General features: G+C 33.9%; 2 protein-coding genes across 2 annotated transcripts; one reads left to right on the top strand and one right to left on the bottom strand.

The window, feature by feature from the left end:
* Nucleotides 1-717: 717 nt before the first annotated feature.
* On the bottom strand, nucleotides 718-3,009 carry LOC115981343 (beta-amyrin 28-monooxygenase-like). Its single transcript, XM_031103492.1, has 3 exons — nucleotides 2,058-3,009; nucleotides 1,120-1,307; nucleotides 718-1,020 (listed from the first exon to the last, which is right to left on the bottom strand). Exons 1-3 carry the CDS (start codon nucleotides 3,007-3,009, stop codon nucleotides 718-720), a joined length of 1,443 nt encoding a protein of 480 aa, XP_030959352.1.
* Nucleotides 3,010-6,707: 3,698 nt separating this feature from the next.
* On the top strand, nucleotides 6,708-7,259 carry LOC115981342. Its single transcript, XM_031103491.1, has one exon. It carries the CDS (start codon nucleotides 6,708-6,710, stop codon nucleotides 7,257-7,259), a length of 552 nt encoding a protein of 183 aa, XP_030959351.1.
* Nucleotides 7,260-11,630: the final 4,371 nt, after the last annotated feature.

The following is an 11,630-nucleotide window of genomic DNA, read 5'->3' as shown; positions in this document are numbered from 1 at the left end:
TTATTTTTAGGGTTTTGTACCCAAAGGCTCTCTAAAGGTTGCTCATATTGCTGTTTGTGTTAATCTCTTGTGAGATCTAGAGGAGTTTTCCTTTACACAAACTTAGGGTTTTCAAGGAGGAGATATTCTCTACACCTTGATGATCAAAACAGTTGCTGCCATTAAAGCTTAAAGAATACACAAGCGGGGGTGCTTGTAGCTGGTGGAAATCCAAGAAAGAAGGAGTCCGTGGATTCGGAGCTTGCACGTAGTCGTGTCAGTAAGTTCTATTGGTTGGTAGCATTAGGAAGTCGAGCGGGGGTGCTTGTAAGTCCTTTTGTATGAACTTCGATTCTTTCAAGATAGTGGATTCAAGTTTACCTTGAGGATAGCTAGGTCAAATCCTCCCCAGGTTTTTACCGATTTGGTTCCTGGGTGATCATATCGTGTGTTATTTATTTTCCGTTGCGTTGCATGATTTGATCTTTATTATTGTGATAACCTAGACTTGTTTAATTGGACTAAGTAACAACTTGGCTAATTACCTAGGTTTAATCAATTGTTTAACGGGTCTAAAAACTGACACTTATATATTGATATATCACAAATCATAAAAAGATAATTCAAACATTCATTTATTATGTTATTGAAATGACACAATTTACATTTATTGCTAGATAGATTTAACATTTTCCTATATAAAATTTGTGTCATTCAATTAATGTTTGACTCAATCTATTATTTATGACTATGAGGCTTAAGGTAAATTGGAAGACCATTAACTGGAATGGGTGATACATAGAAAGACAACTTTTCATCTAGAATTGCTTTCTCCCACTTGAATCTTGTCACCACATTATGCATAAACACTAGTATTTCTAATCGAGCATACTCCCTCCCAGGACACATTCGAGGTCCTCCTCCAAATGGTACAAAAGTGTAAGGTTCAGGTCCATTCCCTTCAAATCTTGAAGGATTAAATTTCTCAGGATCTTGAAAGTATTTGGGATTTTTATGTGTCGAATATGGAGTCCAAAATGTCTGCAAATATATGGATTAACACTAAGAATCACCATTATAACATAGAGAATTGATGTATAATTTAGCTCATGTACTGATAACTTGGTAAGTGTCACATACCTTCCACCCTTTAGGAATAGTAAAATTTGTGTAAGTGAAGTCATTTACAACCTCTCTAAATGTTCCTTGAGTAGGTGGTGTTAGCCTCATAGACTCAAGTACCACATTCCAAGAGTACTTCATCTTTTTAATGTCGTCCCAATTCAATAAATCATTCGGGCCTTTGGATATTGCAATTTCCATTTGCTCTGTTTACAAATAAGGCCCACTTTTTCATTAGATTAATCATTCGAAATTTCATTTATAACTTATGTCACTTGTCTGAAGGCATATAGCATACCAAACAAAGTTTCTATTTCTTCTTAGGGAGCCGCAGTATGGTTTTGCATCTATAGTGTGTATGTAGATGTATTGATAATGCTAGACCATTTAATAATTTTATATTAGATATGTATTTTGATAAATAAACCATTAATTTTTTTTTTTTTTTTTCCTTATACCTTATATTTGTCCAAAATATCAAGATCATCATAGATCAATAACTGTCTTATTTTTAAAATGTTTAAATTTAAAGTTTTTATATTTTTAAGTTTTCTACAAAACATGGGCTGTGGATTGAATAATAAATAACATCAGTTATTGATCAAATAGTACATAACATTCGATTAATATGTAATTTGACATGCATGTTAAGAAGTACAAAAATATTTAACTTAAAGGTGGAATTTTTCAAATTTTAATCCAACAGGAAGTTATTAAGCAGTGCTATATTAACAAAGATATACACCAAGTTTAGTTGAATATATACATATAGAAAATATGAAAATGAATTCTAAATTGAAATTCTTGTTGATCCCCAACCGCAATACAACATTATACTATCGAAAATTGTTAAATGGTAGAGACACTATTGATAAGGATTATTTTATACTAGGAAAGAAGTATAGCTTAATTGTAATTTAATTGAAAGAAGCCAGGGTTCAAGTGTTGATAAGTACCTTTGAAGACCTCACTGTAAACATGAGGAAACTCTGCTAGATACTTCAACACAAATGTGATAGCTGAATTTGTGGTATCATGGCCAGCAATAAGTAAGGACATAATTCTACTAGCAATCATCATCTCATTAATAGCTTTTCCATTCTCATCTAATTCAAGGAGCGAGTGAGTTAAAAAGTCACGAGCAACCGTCCCATCATTCTCGGATAGCTCCTTCTTCCTCTGTTTGATGACTTCTAAAATCTCCTGGCGAACAACTTTGCCTGCTCTTATGGCACGGTTGAAGGTTGTGCCTGGTATATTTATAGGCACAGACAGTAAACCTCGTATGATAATGGCAAAGTGATCAGCAAATTTTGTCACATGGTTGTGATTTGTGACGCTTAAAAAAAACCTACAAGCCAACGCAAAGGCATATTTCTTGGAGAGCGGAAAAACTTTGACTTCTCTGTAAGGAGACCACTCTGTCTCCAAGTGTTCCTTTGCCATGGAATCCATGATGGGTACGAAATGTTGAAGAGCTTCGGGCTTGAGAAATTCAACCACGGCCCTCCTCATTTGAACAAAATCTTTTTGGGCTACATCTTCAACAAGTTCAGGAGAAGATACTATTTTTTGCATGGAGCGTGGCCACCAAGTGGAGAGATTTTTTTTATCGTTGTGGAACAGAGACTTGTTTGCTGAAGCACCACAAAACACAACCATGTTCTCACCAAACAGTGAGGTTTTGAAGAGATCCTGTGAATATTTTCTCATTCTTTCGTTAAAGAAGATCTCTTGGGCTCCTCTTCTTCTTGCCATGGCAAATTCCAATGTTTCTCCAATTACAGGCCATCCCATTTTACCGGGTGGCAACTTGGCATGATTGGATTTTTGTTTATATATAAGGAATATGAGAGAGACCGAAATACAAAGGATTACAAGGTGAAGCAAGTTTGGGAAGAAATCCATACCAACTTCACCAATTACAGCAATGAGCAAGACGTGTAAAGGTGATGGACAAGCTCTAGAAAGTTTAGCTAGGATATATATGGGAAAAGAAGAGTGCTTGCATTTTCTAGAGAGTGAAACATTCTAGAGAGAGAGAGAGGTTGGTATCTCTAGACGTTTTCAACTGGGACACAAAGAGTTCAAATCCTCTCATTCCTAACTGTTAAACTATCAAAAAAAGAGAATTTAATTGGGGAGAAATAATAGCCACCTAGGCAGAGGCGGAGCTAGGGGAGGCTTTTCTCCTGGAGTAGGTGAAATACCTATAACTTTTTTTTTTTTTTTTTTTTTTGGAGAAGGGAATACCTATAACTTAGATGACAATTTGCATATTAGCCCCCCTGAAATTTCAAATTTTGCATCTTAAAATTTACTAAAATTTAGATCATAAAGTTTTGTTTTTTGTTGAGAAAATCATAAAATTAATTTGGCTGCTCAAATTTTTAAGCAGTCCAGAAGACCAAGACACTGCTCTAGGACTACTTACGTACACCTATAGCACGATTGCAAACATTGGCAATGTATACTGCATAAACCAAGATTGCACCATTAGTTTTCCCTCATAATGACATACCAAAAAGCAAAATGGCAAAATATAATATTTCCATGTGAGAGTGGTTCGTTTATATAATTTTATATAATATTTTCCATGTGAGAGAGGTTCCTTTATAATATTTTATATAAGATATTGACTTTTGACTAAGAATATAATATTTTCCATGTGAGAGAGGTTCCTTTATAATATTTTATATAAGATATTGACTTTTGACTAAGAATATAATATTTTCCATATGAGAGAGGTTCATTTATATAATTTTATATAATATTTTCCATGTGAGAGAGGTTCGTTTATATAATTTTTTTTAAGGGGGAAGGATGTAACACCCCATAATTTTATTACTTATTTAATTATTTTACCTAAATTATTAGGAGGCCTACAATTAAATAGATTAAATTGATTTGATTTGGTCCTAAGATATAAAAAATAAGATAAATGCTATGGGATATGAAGCCCAAGTAAGTAGCATAAGTAAAAAATATGGGCCTTGATAACCCTAGCCTATTACCTTTTAAGTTACAAGTGTATCCTTTTTGTTTTCAGCCGCAACACACTAGTGAGCTGTTTCTTTTGCTCTCTACTACTATTGCACAAGTAGTTCATATATGGTTTGTCTTGCTCTAAATTTAAGAAGTTTGAATAGTCAATAACTAGCAATTGTCATGAACCTAAACTATCATTATACTAATAGAAAAGAGCTCCTATAATTGTATTATATTAGATAAAGAATGGTCAATATGTCAAGATGCTTTGAATTTGTGCCTAATGGAGTAATAGGCTTGGACTTATCAATTAAAGTTGACACCATGTGAAAGGGAAAAAGGGTTGCTTTGTGGTTTATTTATAATTGTTTATATTCTCACTCTTTTCACCACCATTGTCATTGTCCAAATAAGTGTCCAGCAGTGTCCTTATGCTTTACAACATCAATAGAGTTTTGGGTCATTGGGTGAATGAAGTATAATATGTGGTGCTACTATTTGACTAATAGATATAAATGTTGGGTTGATCAGATATGTATATATATCATGTGGCTTCCAATATTAGGTGAATACATATCATATTAGAGTGAATAGATTCCAGCGACATCAAGAAGGAATACAGAGCCACTAGATTGATGAATTAAGGCAATCACGTGGCATCCAATATTAGGTTGAATATATATAATATTAAAGTGAATAGATATAAATAAAACATATGGCTGTTACATTCAGATTGATCAGATATTCATTATTTGGCCATATTGAAGTTTCATGAATATCTATGATTACGTTAATGGAAAAATCTGATTAGGCAGCAATATTTTTAAGTCCAGAAATCTTATCAATGCTAAAAGTGAATTGGATAGTTAGGTGAATAAATGGAGAATTTTGGATATATCAATATTATTTAGGATAATACCGTTTAAGTGTGAAAATAGATTTTTAAGTGGGAAATTTTGTATTGATGAACCTATTTTTTGGTGTTGCTAGGTTCTAATTCTACTGAATTGTTGTGATTCAAGGGAGGTTGATTTCTTTTATTTTTGCAACTAAGAGGTAAGTGGTGTTTACTAATTTTGGGGTTTTCCCAAAATAGTGTTGATTATCAAACTATTCTCATATTAAGAAATATATTGATATTCTATATATATATAAATTGATATTTTATAAATGTTTGATGTGCACATTGACTGAAAAACTTGTGGGACAACCTAAATTTATTTAAACTTGTATGTGTGAATATATCTTTATATTTTTGAGAATTATGATTGGATTATTTTTATGAGCATCTTCAATGGATTATTTTTGTGAGCATCTTGAATATGTTTTGAAAACCTATGGCAAGTCGTGATTAAAAACTCAGTATTGCATTTAGTCCTTAGTAAGGGACAATCATACTGCAGCTAGTCCTTAGCAAGGGACAGTCCCAGAAAAGGGGACAGTGCACATTTGATAGCTCCTTAGTAAGGGAGTATACTATTGAGGATCCAAAAAGGAAGCTCCTTAGCAAGGGAGTGCACCTTTAGGTTCCGAAGGAGCCATCCTTAAGAAAGGGGATGAAAAAGGAGATTCCAATCCCAAAAGGGGACAGCATAACCCTGTCAACGAGGTGTAAGCATTGACCATGAGAAAAGCCTAAGAAATTGTTTATATGATGATATTGATATATGTATTATGATGACTCACAATATAAAGATGTTTTCTTTTTATATATGAAATATTTGATGATGAAATATTCATGAGTTACAAGTTATGAAATTGTTGTAAGAATTATTTAATTGAAAGGTTTGTTCCTACACCCCAATGTCAGTGAATTCCACTTATTGAGTTATCTCACCTCTCCCCCTCCCCCCCTTTATTTCCCCTTACAGATATATTAGAGGAATTATTGGAGTAGAGATTCTTGGAAGACAACAGTTACGAATTATTTTGTGGAACTGAGGATTTTATTATGATTTTTATGGCATTAAACTTTGTACTAGAGAATTATTTTAAGGATGTTTTGTCTTTGGTGGATTAGAGATCTAACATTTGAGATGAGATTTTAGATTGCTAGTTTCTTTCATTTAATACTTTTTTATGGATTATTCAGATTAAATAGACTTTTATTGCTTATGATTTTGGGGCGTTACAATTGTGGTATCAGAGCTTAGGATATGATTCTGTAGACACTTGAAAACTAGATTATGATCCTGTAAACACTTGAAACTAAGTTATGATCTTGATTTTTTTTGTCAGAGCATTTGGTATTTAGGTTATGTTTGATGAGATATTTTAAATAATTTTGGCAATGTTACTTCTTATGTTTAGTAATAATAATTGTTGTACCGTCTATATTCCTTGATTTCTTTGCTAACTAGGTATCACGCCACCTAAAAAGAAGAGAGTAGTTAATTCCAATAGCGAGGAACCTATTGTTAATTTGTGAAGGCCAACCAAAGCAAGGGTCAATACTGATGCTGAAGTCACTTAAGACATAAGAAATAATGAACATCCTAGGGTGACACGCACTGATCCTTTGGATGAAGTTGCTGCTCGATTGTTGGACAGGTTGACCTATGTTGCTAGTAGAGGCAAAGGTAGAGTAGAGGCAAGGGCTAGTTGCTCTTGAGACTTTGATGAAGAAAAATCCCCTTTCCTTTGATGGGAAGCCAGATCCTATAGAAGCTGAGAACTGGTTCTTGCAAAAGGAGAAATTGTTAGAAGCTTTAGATTGCACTAACTCTCAGAAGGTGCAATTTGCAACTTTCAAGTTGATTGGGGAAGCTGAGCATTGGTGGAGATCCACTAAGTCCATTTTGGAGGGAATGGACACTGAGAGAAACCCCATCAATTGGGAGAAATTTAAAGGGGTTTTCTACGATAACTACTTCCCTGAGGTGGTTCGGGAACGAAAAGAGAGGGAATTTGCTGATTTGGTGCAAGGAAGTATGACTGTTGAGCAATATGCAGCTAAATTCATTTTTGGACCCCATTTAATCCTTACTAAGGTGAAGAAAGCAAGCAATTTTCAAAAGGGGTTGAATGAGAGACTTCGACACCATTTGATTGCATCAGGGGTTGATAATTATGTAGAGTCAGTTAAAAGAGCTACGAGACTGGAGGAAGATTTCAAGAACAATGTTAGGAAGGAGAACCCACATAGAAACACTAGACAGACAGGCTTTTGACAAGGTAGTGCTCAAGGTCATTGGAACAAGAAAGGATCTTTTGGGAGGTTTGGGAGTAATTCATCATCAAATAAGCTAGAAAATAAGAATCCACCCCAGAATGCTCAAGGTAGAAGTTCGAATGCTTGCCCTACATGTGGAAGGTTTCATGGAGATAAGTCGTGTTTCTTTGAAGGAAAGGCTTGTTATAATTGTGGGAAGACAGACACTTAGCTAGAAGCTGTACATCTCTCAACAAAACTCAATGGCACAACCTAGAAAGAATGATCAGAGGAGGAAAGCACAAGGGAGAGTGTTTGTACTCACACCACAAGATGTTCAAGCTTCGGATACTGTGGTTATAGGTATCCTCCCATTATTTTCAAACTTTGCTAAAACTCTATTTGATTCTGGATCTACACACTCTTTCGTCTCCTCTCGATATGCTAGGTTATGTGATAAGAAACCTGGACTTATGGGTTATGACTTGTCTGTGGCCACACCTATGGGTGATTATTTGGTGTGTAATTCTATGCTTAAGTCTTGTGTCATCCAAATTGAGGATAGGGAAATGTTAGCAAACTTGATTTTGATAGACATGTATGACTATGATGTAATTTTGGGGATGGATTGGTTGGTAGCTTATCATGCTAGTGTAGATTGTTTTAGAAAAGAGGTGGTGTTTCGACCTTTAGGAGAACCCAAATTTCGATTTAAGGACTCTAGTATGCATGCTTTACCTAGGGTGATATTTGCCCTTCGAGCTCAGCGTCTATTACGAAAAGGATGTCAAGGGTACCTAGCTCATGTGGTGGACACTAGGAAAGAGGTATTAAAATTGGATGATATCCTCGTTGTGAGGGAGTTTCCTGATGTCTTTCCTGAAGACCTACCAAGGATACCTATAGATAGAGAGATTGAATTCTCCATTGATTTGCTCCCTAGAACTTCTCCTATATCAAAAGCACCATATTGCATGGCACCCACTGAACTTAAGGAACTCAAGGAATAGTTACAAGAACTCCTTGACAAGGGGTTCATCAGACCAAGTGCATCTCCTTGGGGTGCACCAGTATTTGTGAGAAAAAAGGGTAGAACTATAAGGTTGTGTATTGACTACCATGAGTTAAACCAAGTTGCTGTGAGAAACAAATACCCTCTTCCTCGTATTGATGACCTATTTGATCAATTGCAAGGGGCACAAGTCTTCTCTAAGATTGACCTTCGTTTTGGGTATCACCAGTTGAAAATCAAGAGTGAAGACATACCCAAGACAGCTTTTAGGACTAGGTATGGGCACTATGAATTCTTGGTAATGCCATTTGGTTTGACCAATGCTCCTACTACATTTATGGACTTGATGAATAGAGTATTTCATAAGTACTTAGACCGCTTTGTTATTGTCTTTATTGACGAAATTCTAACCTTCTCCAAAAGCATGGAAGAACATGAAGAGCACTTGAGAATTGTTTTTCAAATTTTGAGGGAGAAGAAGCTATATGCAAAGTTTAAGAAGTGTGAATTTTGGCTTGATCAAGTGGTGTTCCTAGGGCATGTGATATCTAAGGCAGGGATTTCTGTAAACCCTATTAAGGTTGAAGCTGTGGTTGATTAGGCAAGACCAACGAATGTGAGTGAGATTAGAAGCATTTTGGGCCTTGCTGGCTATTATAGGAGGTTTGTGGAGGGATTTTCCAGTATTGCAGCCCCTTTGACTCAACTAACTCGTAAGAATGCCAAGTTTATGTGGACAGAAGAATGTAAGAAGAGTTTTCAAGAACTTAAGCAATGGTTGGTCACTGCACCAATACTAACCATCCCTAGCAACTTGGGAGGCTTTGTCATTTATAGTGATGCTTCAAGAAAAGGGTTGGGTTGTGTATTGATGTAGCATGGTAAAGTCATAGCTTATGCAACATAGATTATTTATTGTCTTTCTCAATTTTTCTTAGTTTTTAAACGGCAAAAATTTAGGTTTACAGCAAAAACCTACACTTTGAAATTGTGACAAAGTCAAGAAATGGAGCAAGGAAAAAAAAAAAAAAAAGTTGGAGGCTTTAGGGTTATAATACATTATATACAAGGATATTAGGGCATTCACAATAAAGAAGTTAAAATAACTAAAAAGCTAGTTTAGCACCAACACACTAAAAATACCTTCAAAATCAAAGTTGTCATACTTATAAATTTTTAACTCTTAGCTATAGTAAGCTGCCAAAGATAGCAGCTCACTGTAGGTAAGAGTTAATTTTTTATTATTTTTTTTTAATTATGGTACGATACATTGTTGTCCTTCTTTTTTCTCTTTTTAGTTTTTTGCACATAGTGCTTATTGTGTAGGATATATTATTTTATTGTGTTTTTTATCTTATTTTAATGTGTTGTATGCTAAAATAGAACCTTTGATATTGGATGTATTGTAAAATGAGTTGTTAAAATAAATAAAGTGATTTTTTAAGGTGATAAAAGCTATATTTTTTAGATGTTTTGCTATGAATGCTCTTAATTGTGTGTGTATGTGTTTTTCTCTCTTTTTTCCCCAATAAAATGTGGGATGGATTGCTATGAGAAAAGGAAAATTTTGGCATAGAATGGGAGATGAACTCAAAAAGTGCCCTAAATGCTGAATGGTGGTGAAAATTGAGATAGAGTTAGCTAGAAAAAAAAAGGACAAAATCTTTATCTTTAATTGTGGTAGGTCTCATTCCAATATTTCATTATTTTATTTTATCTTGACTTATGAAGGGAGGGGAACCGGTTTGATAAGGTAGTGTTGGGGTTTGAATGTTTTCTTTTGAGTGTGTGAAAATTTTTTGGGTTTGTGAATGAGAATTTTTTGGGTTTGGATGCCAGGAAAATACATGGAGAAAAAAAAAAAAAAAAAAGGAAGACAAAGAAAAGGGAAGAAAATAAGGATTAATTTGCTAAGAATATGAGTTAATCTTTTAGGGAAGAACACAAAGAACATGATGCTGTTCTTCCAAAAATGAAGAACACGTTCTTCATGTTCTTCCAAAAAAAAGGAAAAAAATTAATTTAACTAATTTCTTTTCTTTTTAAAAAAATTAATTAGGTTAGAAATTTTTATATTATTTTTATCTGAAGTGGCTTTTTTAAAAAATGAAATTGTTGACGTGGCATTTTTTAAAATGTAATTTTTTTAAAAAATTATTTTAATGAACACGTCAGCATTTACTGTTAGACCGTTTGCCATGTAGGATATATATATTAAATGAGTAACGGTAAAGAACAAAATGGAACGCGTTTTTCAAAATAAGGACTAAAAGCAATAAAAATAAAATCTAGGGACTAAAATGGGAATGACCTAAAAATGTAGGGACGAAAATGTGATTTTCGCCTAAATAATACACATGTTTGAGACACATGCCCTATTTTGAAGAGTTCTTATCTCTAATGTGGCACTTGAGAAAGTCTTAAAATTATGAACCTAACAAAATAAGGAGCTCTTATCTTTTAAATTTTAATTAGTTCTTATCTGTAATGTGGCATTTGAGGATAACAAGTCATTCATTGTAGCATTGAGTTGTAAAGGGAGAGCAATTTGAATTTGGAGAAAGTGAAACTAACAACGATTGTTTAGGCTATTAATTTTGAAATTGAGATATGTGTAAGATATATCATCTTAGAGGGAGATTTAGCATATGTTATTGACAAGTTTAAATCTAAGGAGAGAGATAATTCATGACTAGGAGCACTGGAGACAACAATATTAAGAAAAAGAATTATGCATAGTCATAAAGATAATTTTATATAAAATAAATACAGTTTTTAATTTTTAATAAAATATTTTAAAGTAAATTGATACAGCACCCATGCATCGCACGGGACATCAGCTAGTTGTTATCAAAGACTCAGTCCAGGAGCGAGGACTGAGTCTCAGTCAGTTCCTAACTACAACGTATCAAGGAAACGAGCCACAAACTAACTGTTGTGTCATTTAAAACTGATGATGAAGAAATTCTTGACATCGTGTTAAAGGGGCTTCCTAAAGAATATCTTCCATTCTACTGATGATGAGAATCAGAAATGAGCTTATCAATTTTGACGATCTTCATATAGTACTTCTAGTCAACTAAGAATATTGTGGAAGATAAGCAAGACCAGGGACGGACCTACACTATGTAAGAGGGGGGCCATTGCCCCCCCCCCCCCCAAAAAAAATAAAAACTAGTATAAAAAAAATTAAGATTTGCCCCTATATATATATATATATATATATTTGTCTCTCCTCCTCTAAAATATTTAGATATTGACCTACAAGAAAATAAATAAATAAATAAAATTCATGCCCCTTTAACTACAAAACCAAAATAAATAAATAAATAAAATATATGGACTAAACAAAAATCGCACACAAAATAAGAAACACTT

The sequence above is a fragment of the Quercus lobata genome, chromosome 3 (assembly GCF_001633185.2).
Source record: "Quercus lobata isolate SW786 chromosome 3, ValleyOak3.0 Primary Assembly, whole genome shotgun sequence".
Lineage (NCBI taxonomy): Eukaryota > Viridiplantae > Streptophyta > Magnoliopsida > Fagales > Fagaceae > Quercus > Quercus lobata.
Note: the sequence above shows the minus strand (reverse complement) of the source record. Positions and strands in the feature narration are given on the sequence as shown.

Excerpts from the sequence above, each read along its gene's own strand:
- LOC115981343 (XM_031103492.1), bottom strand. The coding sequence starts at position 3,009 with ATGGATTTCTTCCCAAACTTGCTTCACCTTGTAATCCTTTGTATTTCG. Across the intron at positions 1,308-2,057 it reads TTACAGTGAGGTCTTCAAAG|AGCAAATGGAAATTGCAATA; the intron begins GTACTTATCAAC and ends ATTTGTAAACAG. Across the intron at positions 1,021-1,119 it reads CTATTCCTAAAGGGTGGAAG|ACATTTTGGACTCCATATTC; the intron begins GTATGTGACACT and ends ATATATTTGCAG.
- LOC115981342 (XM_031103491.1), top strand. The coding sequence starts at position 6,708 with ATGAAGAAAAATCCCCTTTCCTTTGATGGGAAGCCAGATCCTATAGAA.